This window comes from Rhinolophus sinicus, linkage group LG11 (genome assembly GCF_036562045.2).
Source record: "Rhinolophus sinicus isolate RSC01 linkage group LG11, ASM3656204v1, whole genome shotgun sequence".
Taxonomy (NCBI): domain Eukaryota; kingdom Metazoa; phylum Chordata; class Mammalia; order Chiroptera; family Rhinolophidae; genus Rhinolophus; species Rhinolophus sinicus.
Window position 1 is genome coordinate 25,874,321 of NC_133760.1, and position 16,067 is coordinate 25,890,387.

Genomic DNA, 16,067 nt, shown 5'->3' on the forward strand with positions numbered 1-16,067 from the left:
CCGCGAATGTAATTGTCAGACATCGTATGTTATCTTTTGGCATAGTTCAAATTAAATTCTTTGGAAAATCTACTGTGTATCCCTGAAAATAAGACCTAACCGGAAAATAAGCCCCAGCATGTTTTTCAGGATGACATCCCCTGATTATAAGCCCTCATGCGTTTTTTTGGAGCAAACCTTAATATAAGACCCGCTCTTACTTTCAGGGAAACACAGTAATAGACTTAGCCATCTAAGTAGACCACACAAGTCATAGATTACTGGCCATTAAGTTAGATGCTACCCTTAAGGAATATAGTCAATAATATTGTAGTAACTATGAATGGTGTCACATTGGTACTAGATTTGTTGGGGTGACAGATGGGAGGGGGTTGAGTGCAGGGTGAAAAAAGGTGACAGGATTAAGAAGTACACTTTGGTTGTTATACTGTAGTCATGGGGGGAAAGAATGGATGCTATCTTTGAGTAGGCCATTGATCTCTGGTCCGTTCACCAGAGGCCAGGAGAAGTCAGATGCAGGGGTCTCATGGTACGTGGCTCTGTCTCTTCCATGGTGGTGGCCAGAATAAGCACAAAGCTATACATATATTCAACAGATATGCAAAGGGGTGCAATAAAGCAGTGTCTGTGCCGTAAAGTAGGCGTGGTTGAAGAGTGGGCATAGAGGAATTGACTCGTGAAATCTCAGTAGTGTTCCGCAGGGGGAGGTGGCTGAGTGGTGACAGGAGGCAATGAAAAATTCTGAGTGGAGGACACACACAGACCCTGTTATTAGGGACCCCAGATCTAAAACAGCTGGGCCAGGGGATGATCACTCCAGTAGTTTTATCAAAACCGGGTGTTATTCTCAGGTAAGAAACCAACTGGAAACAAACAAAAAAAAATAGACTTGAATTATATGTAATCATTTTATTGAAGGGATAGAGGAATGTTTTCCCATCTCAGTTCTTTAACTGGAAAGCTGGCACCATGAACAGAGTGGTTAAATTAACAAGTATGCCAGCACTTTCATTTATTAATTGGTATGTTCTATTTTAATTAAAATCATCCTAGCTAATTACTCATTTCACTGTGTGCACCATCAGCTGAATGAGCTGGAGGACAGGACGAAAGTTAAAAAAAGCTCTGCTCTCTCTTTATTAAGTTTGTATTGCTTTCCCTTCACCCTGTGGTGATTCAAGGGAAACATAAATGTAACCTTCTATTCTTGCCTCTCCCTATGAAATGAGCCTCATCTTGGAGTAAGTGAGCGTATTAGAAAGAGGATGAGCTTTGAATTCATACATGTGGGCTTTGGGTGTTGGCTCTCCCATTTACGAACTGTGTGACCACGGGCAAATATTTAACTTCTCTGATCCTCAAATTCTCCTATCTAAAAATGGGAATAATAATAGTAGTCACTGCAGAGATTTGTTGTGAGGGTTAAATGAAATAGTGAAAGTGAAGAAGCAGGTATATGGCAGGTGTTTAATAAATGTTCGTCCCCCTCACCACCACTACCATCCTGCTTACCTGGGGTAGAATCTCCTTATCCATCAAGGCTCAGCTCAGCCACCACCTCCTCTGGGATGTCTTCTTCCCTGAGTCCCAAATCTGAGGAGATGACCCTCCTCCCTTTGACTATGTGTTTGTCCCTATCATATGTCTATATCTGAATCTCCCATTTACTTGTGTGTCCAACTGGGGTGCCCAACTCATGGGGTGCACATATACCGTTAGCAAGCAATTGCCATTATTTAAGATTGAAATAAAATAGTATATTTCTTTCAATATACATACAGTATATTTTCAAATGGCTACCAAGTTAGTAGGGCATAAACATTTATGAAATTGTGTTTATAAGAAATCAGGTCTTTCTTTTGGCCTAGATGTGCTGTGAAAAAATTGCTGAGATCACAAGGGCAACTGTTATGAACCACGGAAGTTCAGGAACCTCTGGTATAGGAATATGGTGATGTTCTGAACTAGAGACATGACAATGCTTATTATTATTGTTATAGTAAATGTCCCAGTTATAATGTCATAATTACTAGACAGTCGAGCCCTTACTATTTCCCAGGCACTGTTCTGAGCATTTGGGAGTGCTTAACATAAAGGGGTCACATGCATTAATTTTTTTAACCCCTCAACAGCCCTGAAACAGTTCATGTCTCCCACATTCCAGAAGAGGAAACTGACGTTTGTAGAGAATGAGTAACTTGCTTCAGGTCCTCAAATGGGCTGATGTTGGAGCTGGGATTCAAGTCTAGGGCATCTTGACCTCCAGCCTCAGAGCTCTTAACCACCTGCTTGCGATGGCTGTGGGGATGCAAAGGAGACAGAGTTGAACTGTCTGGATGGCAGAAACCACAGAATTTACTCATGTTAGGGACTAGAGAGAGTAGAGGTTTTGTAATGTCCACCTAGCCCACTTCAGAAATGCTCCCACCAGCAGGGTGACTCAGAGGACTTAGGGAGACGTGTGCATTCATGGTCCCAACTCTGACCCAGCCCTTGAACGTGTCTACAGGAAACCTGCCAGGTGAGCCACGCGAGGCTAATGGAGCTTTCTCCAAGGAACTGGGGACTGAATCCTTGAGTTCCTATTGCTCTTCTATGTCTGTCTACATCAACCCAAACAGATGGTTCCTGTCACAATGACAGGATGCAGAAGTGAAAGTGCACAACCTTTTGCTGTTGAAGTAGCTCCCCGTCGCTATGCTTCTTAAGCCTGATTTGTTCAGTCATTTTGTAGATTCCCTGAGATTGGTACCCTGCCAATCACTTCTTTAATTTGAGCCAGATTTCCCAGGCTTCTGTTTCTTTGACTCACAGGGTGTTCAACTAGGACCCTGAACATAGATGTCATAAAATATACCACTTAAAAAAGGGGCGGGGGGAGGACACAGTATCTCCATCGCTAAATATTCAGCCCCTTAAGCTGGGTGCCCGTGACTGTCCTTCAGGTTGTACACTTCAACAAGGCCAACTCCTCTTATGTGGAGTTCATAGAAACAGTTGAGAAAGACTGCTTTCTGCACTGCCACAGAGGTCAACCATCGACTGGACAATTACACCACTGTCAGATTGTAAACAGACATTTGCAAGTGACTAATTGTTCAGAAACAATTCAGGACTGTACACGCAAGCCCAAGTTACACAACGTTAATGGGGAACCTTACCCAACATCTGCTTTTGTGATTGGAGCCAGATTTCTGCCGTTTCAACACTTATGGGTATAAAGCAGCAGAACGGATATTTTCCTCTGCCAATTCTCAGAAAATAAAAAACTCAGCAGCAATGAACAGTTGTATGGCTGGTCGATGGATTTAGTGTGGGCATCACATTTTCAGCTATAACGAAGGCTTATTAGAAATGGGTTGGCTTTCTGAAAATCTAGTAAGTCAGTAAGATGGGAAATTGACGTCAGACAATTGAGGTGATACCGCTTTACTCACCTGCTTCCCTGACCTCGTCCAGGATGGTTAACACCCTAATTAAACAAAGAAACTCCTGTTAACTCTAAAACCTGATATACAGAGATGCTCATGTACCCACCATAGAATTCATGGCATGCATTCCAGAATGTTTGCCTTTTTGACTTTTGAGGAGGGGCTCGTGCTTGACATCGGGGTTTTCCTGCTGTCATCATCCTGAGGTAGGTAACATTATTTCTCCTGACTGGCAGGCACATGGGCCCCTCACATTCCTCCTTTTCAGCTGCTCTGGATGACTGCCAAACCCCACCAACACATAAGGGCATCCTGTCCATGTCACAGAACCCTATGTTAGATGTCAGCTCATCCCAAATTCTAACTGCTGGCAACAACTCAAGTTTGCGTGAATACCCCTCAAGCCATTTTCAAGTGTGATGGTATATTATTTAGGATTATAGCTCTGTTCAAGCAAAGTGACCCTAAATTACAGTGGCAGAAAGAATATCATTCTTCTCACATGTAACGGTCGTTAAGAGCAGCCGAGGGTGGAGGGTTGCTTTGTTCCAGTCATTCAGAGATCCAAGCTCTTACCATCTTTTGGTTCTGCCATTCCTCTAGGAATTGTCCTCATCTGTATGTTCAAGGCTGGGTTGCAGATAAATCCATGTTGCTGATCATGGAAAGGGCAAAGAGACCCAGGGAAGCTGGCTTATCTCTTAAATGGGAGATGACCTGCGAGGTCAGTTTTCGCTCACGTCTCATTCGCCTAAACTAAGTCTCAGAGCCACACTTAGCTGCAAGGAATCCTGGGTAATGCTGTTTCTACCTGGGAGCTTTGTTTTGGGCTTAGCTTCCAGTCTACTGCCATGGAAGAAAGGGAGGATAGATTCTGATGGCTGGCCAGAAGTTTCTGTCACATGTAACAACAGACAGAAAGAGATATTACCTTTCGCAAATAAGATAAAAGCCACATGGTCATATATTCAACAAATATTTATTAAGTACCTACTATGTGCCAGATAGTTTTTCTTACATGTGTAAGACAAATAGTGTTAATATATTGGGGGGTGAAATTATGCAATATTAAAAACACATTTTCCACTTTTGAAAGACTTGCTCTTTCAGATAATAGAGAGTAAGTGGAAATAAGGCAAGGTGTTTACCTTCAGATTGCAGGAAAAATATTCGTGCCTGTCAAAATCCACCAGCTGGCATTATTGTTGTTCTGTGGATAAGCACACAAAAAAGCTGCTTAGTTATTTGCTTGTTGGTCTCATAAATCATAACTTGCTTGTTGCATGTTTATGAAGCTTCAGGAAGATCTCTTCAGAGGATGACATTAGATCGTTGAGATTAAACTCAACCTCAAAGGTGGGTTTTCTTTCCAAAATAATTAAGGCAACGAACACAGCAAATTTTGCAGTTATTCCTCTGATATGGTAAGTCACACCATCTTCAGGGTTTGTGTACTCAAAGCAATGAATAATAAAATGACGACCAGATTGTGTCACGTGATTCTGGTGGTAGTCATGTGGATGCAAGAAATATTCCAGAGGCACCAGGAACACCTTCTTAACTTCATCAGGATTAGGCTGAGCCTGGAAGTGGGGGTCTATAAACCCTACAACTGGTGTTATCAATGTATCTGTCTAAAAGCAGAAAACAAAATACAGAAATTAAGAAGTGAAGAGATATTGTTTCAAATGCTGAAGGCATGCCACTCCTATGTAAGCCAAGAATACAGGCTGAAACAGTCAATGCCTACGGTGGGCAGGGAGGAGGAAGAACTGGCTGCAGACGTAAACTCTATGTTCCCCATGAAACGGGGGATGTCTCTGCCCTACCTGAGGCCGCATCTGTGAGATGACTCTGAAAATGATTCTTTTGTGACCATAAATTGGCACACTCTTTTGGAATGGCAGCTTGGCATTATGAAACTATTGTCCCTGTGACTTAGCAGTTGCATTTGTGTCTATCTGTATGATAAATTCCTACCAGTGAGAAAATATACAAGTACAGCAGGTGTTCGAATGACACTGCTTCCTTATAACACAGATGAGATGCTATGGGAACTTAATTTTTGTTTATATCAATTAGCCTACGGTAAAATTGGTTTCATTATATGTCATTTTGCTTAAAATTGCAGAACCTACCGACAATGTTAAGTGAGGATTTACTGCACAAGACTGAAGCATTATTTGCAACAGCCCCAAACTCTAGCTATCACTCCTCAATTGATGGACATTTAGGGTAGATCAATTATGAGAATATCCATATAATGGGATACTATGCAGCCCTTTAAAAAGAATGCAGCAGACACCTTTCCCTATCAATATGGACAAGGATATGCCATTTATCAATAGAAAAGTGACATAGTATTAATTGTGTTACATTCCCATTTATGGGAAATCATATATATAATTATGTATCACTATATTACATAACGTGTATGTTTACATGTGGGGAGATTTCTATTTACAATCAAAACTGCTTGCAAATGAATGTAGGGTGCTGTTAAGTGAAAGATTCTACTGGGAATTTTGAGGCCTGGGGTTTAGTATAGAAGCATCTACAGGGTTCAAACACAATACCACGTTTGCCAACGACTGATGGAGTTCCCCTTTCATTACTGGATGAGAATGTGTGGCTCAGATAAGAAAAGGGGCTGGCCCAAGGCCACTTAGCTCACGAGGGGCAAAGTCCACACAAGAACCAGTCTCTTGACTCTTATGTATAGACGCTCAAAGGTCATATTTGGCCATCCTTTAGATAGTGGATCCATTGGGAGCTCAGGAGAGTCTAAGAAACCCAGTTCCATTCCAACCCTTACATCAAACAGATAGGGCACCAGGCAGCAGACGACCTCCACCTGATGAGGACACAGCCCCACTTCCTCCTGGGCTTCCCGGAGAGCTGTGGCCACATCATCCACATCTGTAGGCTCGCACTTTCCTCCAGGGAAGCATACTTCACCAGGGGACCGTCTTAGCTGGGTATTGAAAGAGCAGAGCTGCAATGTGTGATTCCAATTTTGGGACCATATACTCATTCAACAAGTATTTACTGAACTTGTATTTTGTACCATAGACTATTCTTAACACTGTTGGTAATAATGGAGAGAATACGAACAAAACAAAAAAATAGAATGTTTTCACTTGAATCATTTTTTTTAAAAAGAAATTTGAGAACTTCTTTCACTTCTAATTTTTCTCTACTTGCCCCCAAAAGATACCATACACATGAAACAGATGTACATTGATAGGGAGAAAAAAAAAGCTGAAAGAAAGAATTAAAAACAAAAACCTGAAACTAATAATAAATAAAATAAAATAATTTTAAAAATTAAAAAAAAAAATAATGAAAAGAGCAATGTGATCAATAGATAACTTTTACTGAGCGCTTACCATGTTCTGGGCATGTTGCTTCACAAGGATGCTTTTCACTGAGTCCTCAGAACAGTTTTATAAACTGTTGTTTTTTTAAATTGAGGTGAAATTCATACAACATAAAATTAACCATCTTAAAGTGAACCATTCAGCGACATTTAATATATTTACAATTTTATATAACTACTACCACAATCTAGTCGCAGAACATTTTCATCACCCTGAAAGAAGACTCTGTCCATTAAGCTCTGTATCCCAATCCCCCTCTCTCTTCCTTTACACTCTGTCTCTGTGGATTTTCCTATCCTGGATATTTCCTATAAATGGAACCAGACACAATTCTGTGGGGTTTTCGAATGTTCTGAGATTTTAATGGCAGGATCTGTTGGTCACCTACCTTCTCTGACCGAAGGGTGAACAACAGATGAAGTTTTCCTTCTTTAGCCAACAACGGTAAAAGGATGGAATATTTATTAGACGACAAGTGAGAATATTTGGTCCCAACATCATACTTTTTTAAGCGGGCTTTAGCATCATCTATCAAACTGTTTCTAAAATGGAAACAAACCACACATTTTAGTCACCAGAGTTATGGTAAAAAGCTCCTTGTCCTGCCTGTTTCTGCTTTGTTGTGTACCTTCAGCTTTCCTATTTCGGAGTCTCAGTGTACTTTTCAATAACATGGCAAAAGTACTAATACCCAAATCGCATGATTGGGCGCAAGATAAAATGAGGCAAAACCCTACAGTAGTAGCCCCCTCCCTTATCTGTGGTTTCGCTTTCCGCAGTTTCGGTTACCTATGGTCAACCACAGTCGGAAAATATGAAAAATTCCAGAAAAACACAATTTACAAGTTTTCAATTGCTTGCTGTTCTGAATAGTGTGATAAAAATCTCACACTGTCCAACTCCATTCCACCTGGGACGGGAGTCATCCTTTTATGCAGATTATCTAGGCTGGCTGTGCGGCCTGCCCATTAGTCATGGAGTGGCCTTCTCGGTGATGAGATGACTGTTGTGGTGCTAGCAGTGCTTGTGTGCAAGTGACACGTATTGTACTGAAGAGTGGCCCCAAAGCACAAGAGTAGTGATGCCGGCAACTCAGGTATGCCACAGAGAAGCCTTCTTCCTTTGAGTGACAAGATAAATACAGTACAATAAGGTACAGTGCAGTCACAAACCTTTTCTTACAGCATGTTATAGCAATTCTATTTTATTATTAGTTCTTGTTGCTAATCTCTTCCTGTGCCTAATTTATAATTAAACTTTTTCATAGGTATGTGTGTATAGGAAAAAACACAGTGTATATAAGGCTCGGCACTATCTGTAGTTTCAGGCACTTACTGGGAGTCTGGGGACACATCCCCCAGATGAGGGGAGGACTACTGTACCAGGTACACAGTTTAGTACACAAGTTCACTTGAAACCTAAATTAAATTTAAATTATGGTAAACTATTCTTTTAACAATGCAATAGTTAAATGTTGAAATCCATAATTATATTCAGATAAGAGGTTTGCTGAGTAAGTCACTGTAAGTTCAGACCATTGTAAGGTTAAGGACTTTCTCTAAACCTGGCCCATATGTTCTGTTACTAAGCATTCCATTTGTTATCAAACATTCAATCGCCTTACAACAGTGGTTCCCAAACTGTAGTAGCCACAGAATCACCTGGAGGACTTATGACAAGAGATTGCTGGGCCCACCCCCAAACCGTTACTTGGTAAGTTTAGGGTGGGGCCTGAGGGTTAGGATTTATATCAAAGTCCCAAGCCACGGTGGGGCTGATGCTGTGGAACAGGGGACACACTGAGAACAATGACCTGATAACATGCAAGTATTTGGATGTATAACCACAAATGGTGCCCTGCGTCCATGACTGTGAATTTGTTTTGGTCCTTCTGAAAGGTGTATGTGGTTGCTGGTTTGTGTAGTGAGTTAAATAGTGTCCGTCCCAAAACCTCAGAATGTGACTTTATTTGGAAATAGCTTTTCTGTAGATGTAAGTAGTTTAGGACTTAAGAGGAAATCATCCTGGATTTAGAGTGAGCCCTGAATCCAACGACTGGTGTCCTGATGAGAAGAGAGGACACAGAGATAGATACACACAGGAAAGAAGGCCATGTGAAGACAGACGCAGAAACTGGATGTGATGCTGCCATAAGCCGAAGAACACCAGAAGCCACCAGAAGCTGGAAGAGGCAAGGAAGGCTCCTCCCCTAGAGACTTGATGGAGCATGGCCCTGCCCACACCTTGATTTTGGACTTCTAGCTTTTCGAACTGTGGGAGAAGAAATTTCTCTTGTTGTAAGTGACCCAGTTTGTGGCACTTGGTTATGACAGCCCAATAAAGTAACATTTTGATTTTCATTTTTCTATGGGAAAGGCAGTTTTACATAGTGGGCTAAATCTGATGTTTAAGTCAGCCAGAAGTGGTCTCAGAGTGTTTAGGAATGAGCTCCCTGAGGCCTCCTGTCCTCTGTGGCATGCTTGAAGACGTCTGTGAGGATTTAAGGACATGGTTCAGACACTGGCTGGTACTCAGCTAGTGGCCAATGAATGGTGACAACTGTCATACTCGTCCTCCTCATTACATGAGGAGTAGTTTGCAGGAGGTATTGGCTATTTTTTGCCTCTTTCTATATGGCAGGACGCTCACTGCGGTTAGGTGAACTACAATAACGGCCAGAGCGCTGCGAACGGCCAAATGGCTTGAAAAGAATGATGGAATGCTGGCACTGGAGGGGACCCCAGCCTACTTTCTATGCACACAGGCCCACATCCAGGAGAGGAAACTGGCCTACCCAGTGGGGATGGACTCGAGCCAGCGTGGCTTCTAAGAGGCCCCCAGAACTGACCAGAGGGGCCAGCAGAGCAAAAGTCTGCAGAAATGTGCCTGTCCGCATTAGGGGCCGGTCCTGGAAATGATCACCGTAAAAACACCAATAACAGTAGCAGTTACCCTGTTCTGAGCATGAGCTCACTCCACACTCTTTTCCTTGCTTTTCTCTTTATCACAACAGCCCAGCGAGGTGAGCGCATTATGCTGTCCGGGCTCAGAGAGGTTACATAACTGAGAGACCCAAGGCCACGACTGGAAGTAGCTACAGGGGAACTTGAACCCAGGGTTGCCGGGTGCAGAATCGTGGCTCCTGAGGTTGAACTCTGGGGACGCCTGAGCGGAACAGGTACGGCGGCTGTACAGGGGGAAACGCTTCGCCCTTGGAGAAGAGGCGTGAACCCATGATGATGGGTGTTAACTCAAGTTAGCCGAAGCCCGGCTCTGTTTTGGGCTGGAGAAGGTGCATAGGGGCCGGCAAGGAGGTGAGTGCACCGAGCGCGGGCTCGGCAAAATCAACAGCAAGCAGAAGGCCCCGGCGGCCCGCGATCTGTTGGGCCCCGCCGCGATCAAGGCCGGGGAGGCTTTACCTGGCTGGCTCCGGAGGAGAGGGTCGCGACATGGTTCGGGTCAAGTTTGTTTCCAGGGGTAGACTCCTCGGAGGCGCTCGGCTGGAAAGGCATGCGCAGACCGGCACTGGGCCTGGGGCGGGGAAAGGGGCCGGGCCTGGTGACGTAGGCGGAATATCTGGGCGGGGCCAGATGTGAGGGTGGGACTGCCGGAGCTTAAGGCCAGGCCTTCCGGGTGGCACCAAGCCGTTTCTGGCCAGTGACCTGCTCTGCCTCAAGAATGAGAGGCATATGAGGAGTTCCGATGCTGACAACTGTAAAAAAGGGGGCAGGACAAACCAAAGCAAAGTGTAAATGCAGTGCTGATGAGTTGAGAGGATTCTGACACTCGCGTTCACTTGCCAGGAGGTTAAGTTGGTTTAACTTTTCTGGAGTCGTCGCGTGTTTACTGAGCACCTACTATGTGCTGGGTGCAGATGCCGCAGAAAGCGGAAAGACACGTGGAGCTTACAGTCAAATGGGAGAGAGAGAGAGACATGCATCAAAGTATTACATCGATAAAGCGGGGGCCTTTAGTCCCTGGGGAGAAATGTGACCAAATCACATCCGAGAAGTCTAACGAGAGAGAATGGAAACAGAGTGGACCTCGAAAGCAGCTGTTCTCCAAGTGATTCAGGACAGGCAGCATCAGCAGCATCTGGATGCTGTTAAAATACAGACTCTTGGGTCCCACCCCAGAGCTGCTGGATCCAAAATCCGGATTAAAGCCCAGGGATCTGTGCTGTAAGCGAATTCTAATGCTCAGAGAGCCACTGCTCTGATATGTGTGGAAAGTTAAAACAAAGGGAAAGGGGCACAGGAGCGAGTTCTAGGAAGAAGGACAAGTTGGTATAACTACTCAGTGATGTGCAAAGACCCCAGAAGTGGCAGGACAAGAGCCAGTGACAGAGAGCCTGGTTGGAGGTGACACTTAAGAGGTCAGATTGCAGAGGCCTAAGGCCAGGCTGACTTCTCCATCCCTCACAGGAAGTGCAATGCCTGGGGCCCACAGTAATCCTAGGGGCCCACGAAAATGTTTTAATTTTAATTTCTTTTAAAATCAGAAGAAACAATATAATAATAAGCACTTTATAATAATAAATCCAGCCTGGATTATATTCATCTTTATACCAATGCAGTCATAAAATAGAATTCATTTTATTATTTTGTGGAGGAAGGGGTTCATAAAACCAAAATTACCTATGACTCACAAAATTCACAGTGTGGCGCTGGGTTGTGGGACAGCTGAGCCACAGGCCTTTAACACCACTGAGCTCAGATATTCACCTGGTGAGTCTGCCAAGGTTGGGAGAGGCAAAACCAAAAGCTTGATGACATCCCAATAATAACTGTGATGGCACTTCAGTCACATTAGTGTTCTTAATCCTCTGAACACCCCCATGAAGCAGGGTTATTTCCAGAGGCATTACCATCCTCACGCTCCAGATTAGGAAATAATAAATGTCTTGCTTAAGTTCACACAGCTAGGGTTCGAGGTTAGATCATTCTGACCTCTGAGTTCGTTTATTTCAATATCACCTCTCTGAAGCAACTGACCTGTGAATTATGTGGGTCTGATTATGAAGGAGGAGATAAATTAACCTCTCATCTAATATCCATTGCATACTTCAATGGGCTAGGCACGTCTCAAATGTAGCAACTTGACCTCTAAGGCCACTTAATCCATTGGGGTGGTAACGAACGTGACTCAGGTCTAGTAAGGCAAAGCGTATTCTCTATATGAGAAGGGAAAGGAGAGTGGTTCAGAGGATTGAGCTGGGAGCTAAAAATTATTGTCTGGGGATTTTAGTTTCTCTTCTTGAGCAAACTGAGGCTCAGAGTGGTCGAGTGCTTTGCCCATGGTCACACAGCAGGTAAATGGTGGAGCCAGCTGTTGATCCCATTCACTGAGCTGCAGCTGGCACTCTGGTAGGTTTTGAGAGGTAGGTGGGATTTCAAGAGGCCAGAATGGGGATGATGGCATTCTGAGTAAAGCGAACAGCAGAAGCCAAACTTGGGTGAAGAGTCTTGTTCAGAGGGGCAGGTACAAGACTAGAACAACAAAAGCATTTTGCAGAGTAGAGCCCTAGAAAGAGATAAAAAGGCTTTGGAAGCCACAGCCATATGGAGGTTGTCCTTCTTCCTAAAGGGAGAGGAATAACAGGTCTGTGTTTTCAGGAACATGTCTGTGGAATCAGGGTGGGAGATGGATTGGAAGTGGGGAGAGACAGGAGCCAGTCAGGGAGTTCTTCCAAAACTCTGGCTTCAAGGAATGTGTGTGTGTGTGTGTGTGTGTGTGTGTGTGTATACATACATATATATATATATATATATATATATATATATATATATGTATGTATATATACACACACACAAATGTATATACACACACAGATATATATGTATTGTATGTATGTATATATGGTATATACATATAGGTATATGTGTGTGTATATCTCCAAAACTGAAAAACAACACAGGCTTCAACGTTAATGGGAAATGTCTTTGGGGGAAATAATTTGTCTCTGTAGCTTTGCATCCAGATTTGTTGATAGTGACAAAATTCTGGAAAATATATTGAAGAGAAGCAAAGCTGTAAAAAGGTTCCGGCCGGCCTGCAAAGCCAACACGTCCATGTGCAGTTCGCTCCTAGAAGCCCATCCCAGGGGCCTGGGTTGACCTTATCTGCAGTCCACCCACCTGGAACCTTTATTTGAACAGTACCTCGTGGCCAGGCGTGGGTGTTGCTGAGATAAAGAAAGTACCCACCAGCCTTGAGGAACAAAGACCTACGACAAACAATTAGCTTTAGTGCCAGATCAGTGCTCTAATCCAGGAAAGGGGCTAAATGCCCTGGGAAGCAGGAGCAGCAGGCAAACAATTCTGCCTGGGAGCAGACAGTGGGGTCTAGGTAGGCTGTAGAGAGGTGATTAAATAGACAATAGGCAACACTTAGCACTTAGCATGTGTTTCCTTCATTCCTTCTTCAATTTGCGGGAAGGTCTCTAAGCTCTTGGAGGGCAGTTTCGGGAGGACCTTCAGATTAAGTCTCACATATCCATCAGACTATAATGCTCATAATTTCTGTGTTGGGCATCCATCCTCCATCCACTCGCCCTTCCTCCCCTGCCAAATCAGAGAGAGCTAAGGGGGCACAGCCTTCCCCCGCTTTTGAAGAGAGGAAGTTGAGGGACTTCTTTGAGCATTAGGCTTAAACAGGAATTTTTCTATGAATGGGTCAGGGTCCTCAGCATCAAAATCACCCGGGGGCTGCATAGACAACTCACTGCCCCAAATCCCACCCTGCAGGTATTTCTCTCAGGGTGGAAATTCACCCAGGAACCTGAGTAAGCTTCTAGGTGATTCTGTTGTAAAAATCAGACACTGGTTTAAGTGCTCCAAGGAGAGATATTTGATGTTGAGAAGATAAGGCCACCTCCCTGCCCCAGTGGCAGGAGGCGCCACTCCTGGTAGCATTGGAACAATCTTACTTTCTGGTCTTGGGAGTTGGCAACTCAGGTAGGTCCCTCTCAGGAGAGGCTCCAGGGGAGGTGAATGACTTGTTTTTGTAGAAAGTAGAAAGCGGGCTGGAGGGGACAGATCCCTACATAATATGGTCTTTTTTTTTTTCTTTTAAGACCCATTACAAAGGAAAGAGCTTGTGAATTTGGGTCAGTGCGTTCTCCCGTCGATGTTCATCCTTGGCTAGGCATGGAGCTGGATGCTGGAAATGTAGAGGTACGTGACATTTGATTCTTGCTCTTGAGAGAGCTGGTGTCAACTATGGTGGTGAGTGACTTTAGTTTGCATGAGACTCTCCTGGGGGCTGATTAGACGTGTAGGTTCTTGGGTGGCGGCCTCAGGGATACTGCCGCCTACAGGGCCCAGGCATCTGCCTTTGCAACCAGACCCTTGATTGAGAAATTCTGATTGGTGATTCTGATGTAGCCTACAATTTGAAGGAGGGTGGGGGTTGGGGGGAGAAGTGGAATTTGAATCTGAAGAAATAAAATCAAAGAATGGAAATCAGCCAGGCCCAGGGAGTCTAGATAGTCACTTTAGCTGAGAAGTCGGTGACCTGAGACAGCCCTTGATTTCTGGCAGTAAATGTGGACTGAGAACTAAAGGTTAGACACAGATTATGGGCAACATCCTTCTAGAACTGCCCTGGATTACAAAAATGTAAATTGCTGGGGATTTATTTTGGGGCACTGCAAGTGTGATTTTTCAAAGTTAATTCATGGTGCTTTTCATCCATGTTTAATTTTCACTGTGTAACAATAAAACAGATACATGTTGCGTATTAAAATGCCTTAAATCTCTGAGTTTCCATGAGCCAGGCCTGCCAAAGACTGACAAGAAACAATGGGCGCGCGTCATTCACATATTTTATACCATTGTTGGTTCTCATTTCCGTGCACCTTTAGAAATGAGCTACAGATTAGTTATGTTTGATTTCTTTGCTGTCATGTAATCTCTGTGTAATGGAACAATCAAGTAGGTTTAATTACCAATAACAACTGTGCTGGGAAATCTGTAATCTAAATGAAGGTTCGGCCTAGGATGTACGTAATGGCATGACTATGCCGTACAATGAGGCGCAGTCTGGTCTCAATTAGCTTGTGAATTAGTTGTGAAATTGGCTTAAGATTTTCCAGCGCATGGAGGAAGCGCAGTGTCTGTGGAAGAAGCACAGACTCTGCTCTACAGGGAATTGCCCTCTGAGTCCTCACCTTGGCCTTGGATCTGCCCACCAGGACCTCACAGCTCAACCCTGGTTAAACTCTTGCTTTCATAGATTGCTGAGGGGAGGTGGAAACACATCCCTCCCCAAATCCAGACTCCACCACTTACTTGGCTTGGGACCTTGTCCAACCCATTTCATTACACCTCTGCCATCTGTGCTCTGCTCATAGGAATTATACTCTGGCATGCAGCCTCTCCGGGTGTATCTGGGATAATAAATACCCCTGGGTGGTCAGAGAGACCGACAGGCCCTTTGAGAAGGTTGCTGTCTGTTTGCTATTGAACTCGGACTTCCTACTTGTCCTATAGCTGGCCATCTTAAGTTGGCTACAGTATTGTGGTTGGGGGGCGGGGTGGGCATTAGTCGTTGCTTGAGGTCTTCATGGGAAGCCAGAAAGAATGCAGGATGTCACCGAGTGACTGCAGCTCTGATGCTGGAGGACTGTCCTTCTAGCAGCACGGCCCAGTAGAGCTCTCTGTGGTGATGGAAATGCTCTACTATCTGTGCTTTCTGATACAGTGGTCACTAACTGAATGTGGCTGTTGAGCCCTGGAAATGTAGCTTGTCTGACTGAGTAACTAAATTAAAAATGGTATTTACTTTTAGGTAATTTAAATAGCCACATGTGTTGTAATTTCCAAGTCCCATCCTGCCACTTTTTTGGAACTATCAGCTCAAGTCCTCCACAAAGGGTGCCTTATCTTCCTGGTTAAACACACGTTTTGGGCAAAGTTCTTAGAGGTTTCTTCCCAGGGTATGTTGAAGGGATGGAAGATGAAAGCAAGTGTCATTAATTCTTTTCTCTTACAAAAAAACAAAAAACAAAAACAAAACAACAGTAAGTGGTTACCGCCCGTAGGCAAGCACTCTTATCCCACCTGTCATATAAGTGAGGGATTTGAAACAGGCCTTTATATTTACCCAAGACAGTAAGCTGTTAGCAACAAAAGGGAATATTTCTTTATGCCTGTTACGTGGCATGAGCTGTGTTATGTGTTGGACACAATGATCGGATGCCATATCTGTCTTTAGAGAGTTAATATGGTGGAATGGGAAATACAGTATTTCCCCA

The 16,067-nt window shown here is 43.9% G+C and overlaps 1 protein-coding gene and 1 long non-coding RNA gene across 4 annotated transcripts in view; one reads left to right on the top strand and one right to left on the bottom strand.

Moving 5' to 3' along the window:
- Positions 1–4,391: 4,391 nt before the first annotated feature.
- On the bottom strand, positions 4,392–10,358 carry NUDT7 (nudix hydrolase 7). 3 transcript variants are annotated; one of them, XM_074314546.1, is made up of 5 exons: positions 10,231–10,345; positions 8,911–9,082; positions 7,200–7,353; positions 6,247–6,405; positions 4,392–5,065 (listed from the first exon to the last, which is right to left on the bottom strand). In XM_074314546.1, exons 2-5 carry the CDS (start codon positions 8,961–8,963, stop codon positions 4,697–4,699), a joined length of 735 nt encoding a protein of 244 aa, XP_074170647.1. In that variant the 5' UTR covers positions 8,964–9,082; positions 10,231–10,345; the 3' UTR covers positions 4,392–4,696. The 3 variants fall into 3 exon arrangements, with proteins under 3 accessions (XP_074170647.1, XP_019566514.1, XP_019566522.2); XM_019710955.2 differs by lacking the exon at positions 8,911–9,082 and having other exon boundaries at positions 10,231–10,355; XM_019710963.2 differs by lacking the exons at positions 7,200–7,353; positions 8,911–9,082 and having other exon boundaries at positions 10,231–10,358.
- The window catches only part of LOC141567484 (uncharacterized), a 70,211-nt gene continuing 64,023 nt past the window's right edge, over positions 9,880–16,067 (top strand). Inside the window, exons 1-2 of the long non-coding RNA XR_012490124.1 lie at positions 9,880–9,989; positions 13,887–13,986. This is a non-coding gene — a long non-coding RNA (uncharacterized LOC141567484). The remainder of the gene's footprint in view (positions 9,990–13,886; positions 13,987–16,067) is intronic.

What these genes read in the sequence shown, in the direction of transcription:
- NUDT7 (XM_074314546.1), bottom strand. Translation starts at nt 8,963, where the DNA reads ATGGCAGCATCACATCCAGTTTCTGCGTCTGTCTTCACATGGCCTTCT. An exon ending in TTCACATGGCCTTCTTTCCT is followed by an intron (nt 7,354 to 8,910) that starts GTGTGTATCTAT and finishes TTTCCATTTTAG; the next exon opens with AAACAGTTTGATAGATGATG. An exon ending in TCACCCTTCGGTCAGAGAAG is followed by an intron (nt 6,406 to 7,199) that starts GTAGGTGACCAA and finishes TTCAATACCCAG; the next exon opens with CTAAGACGGTCCCCTGGTGA.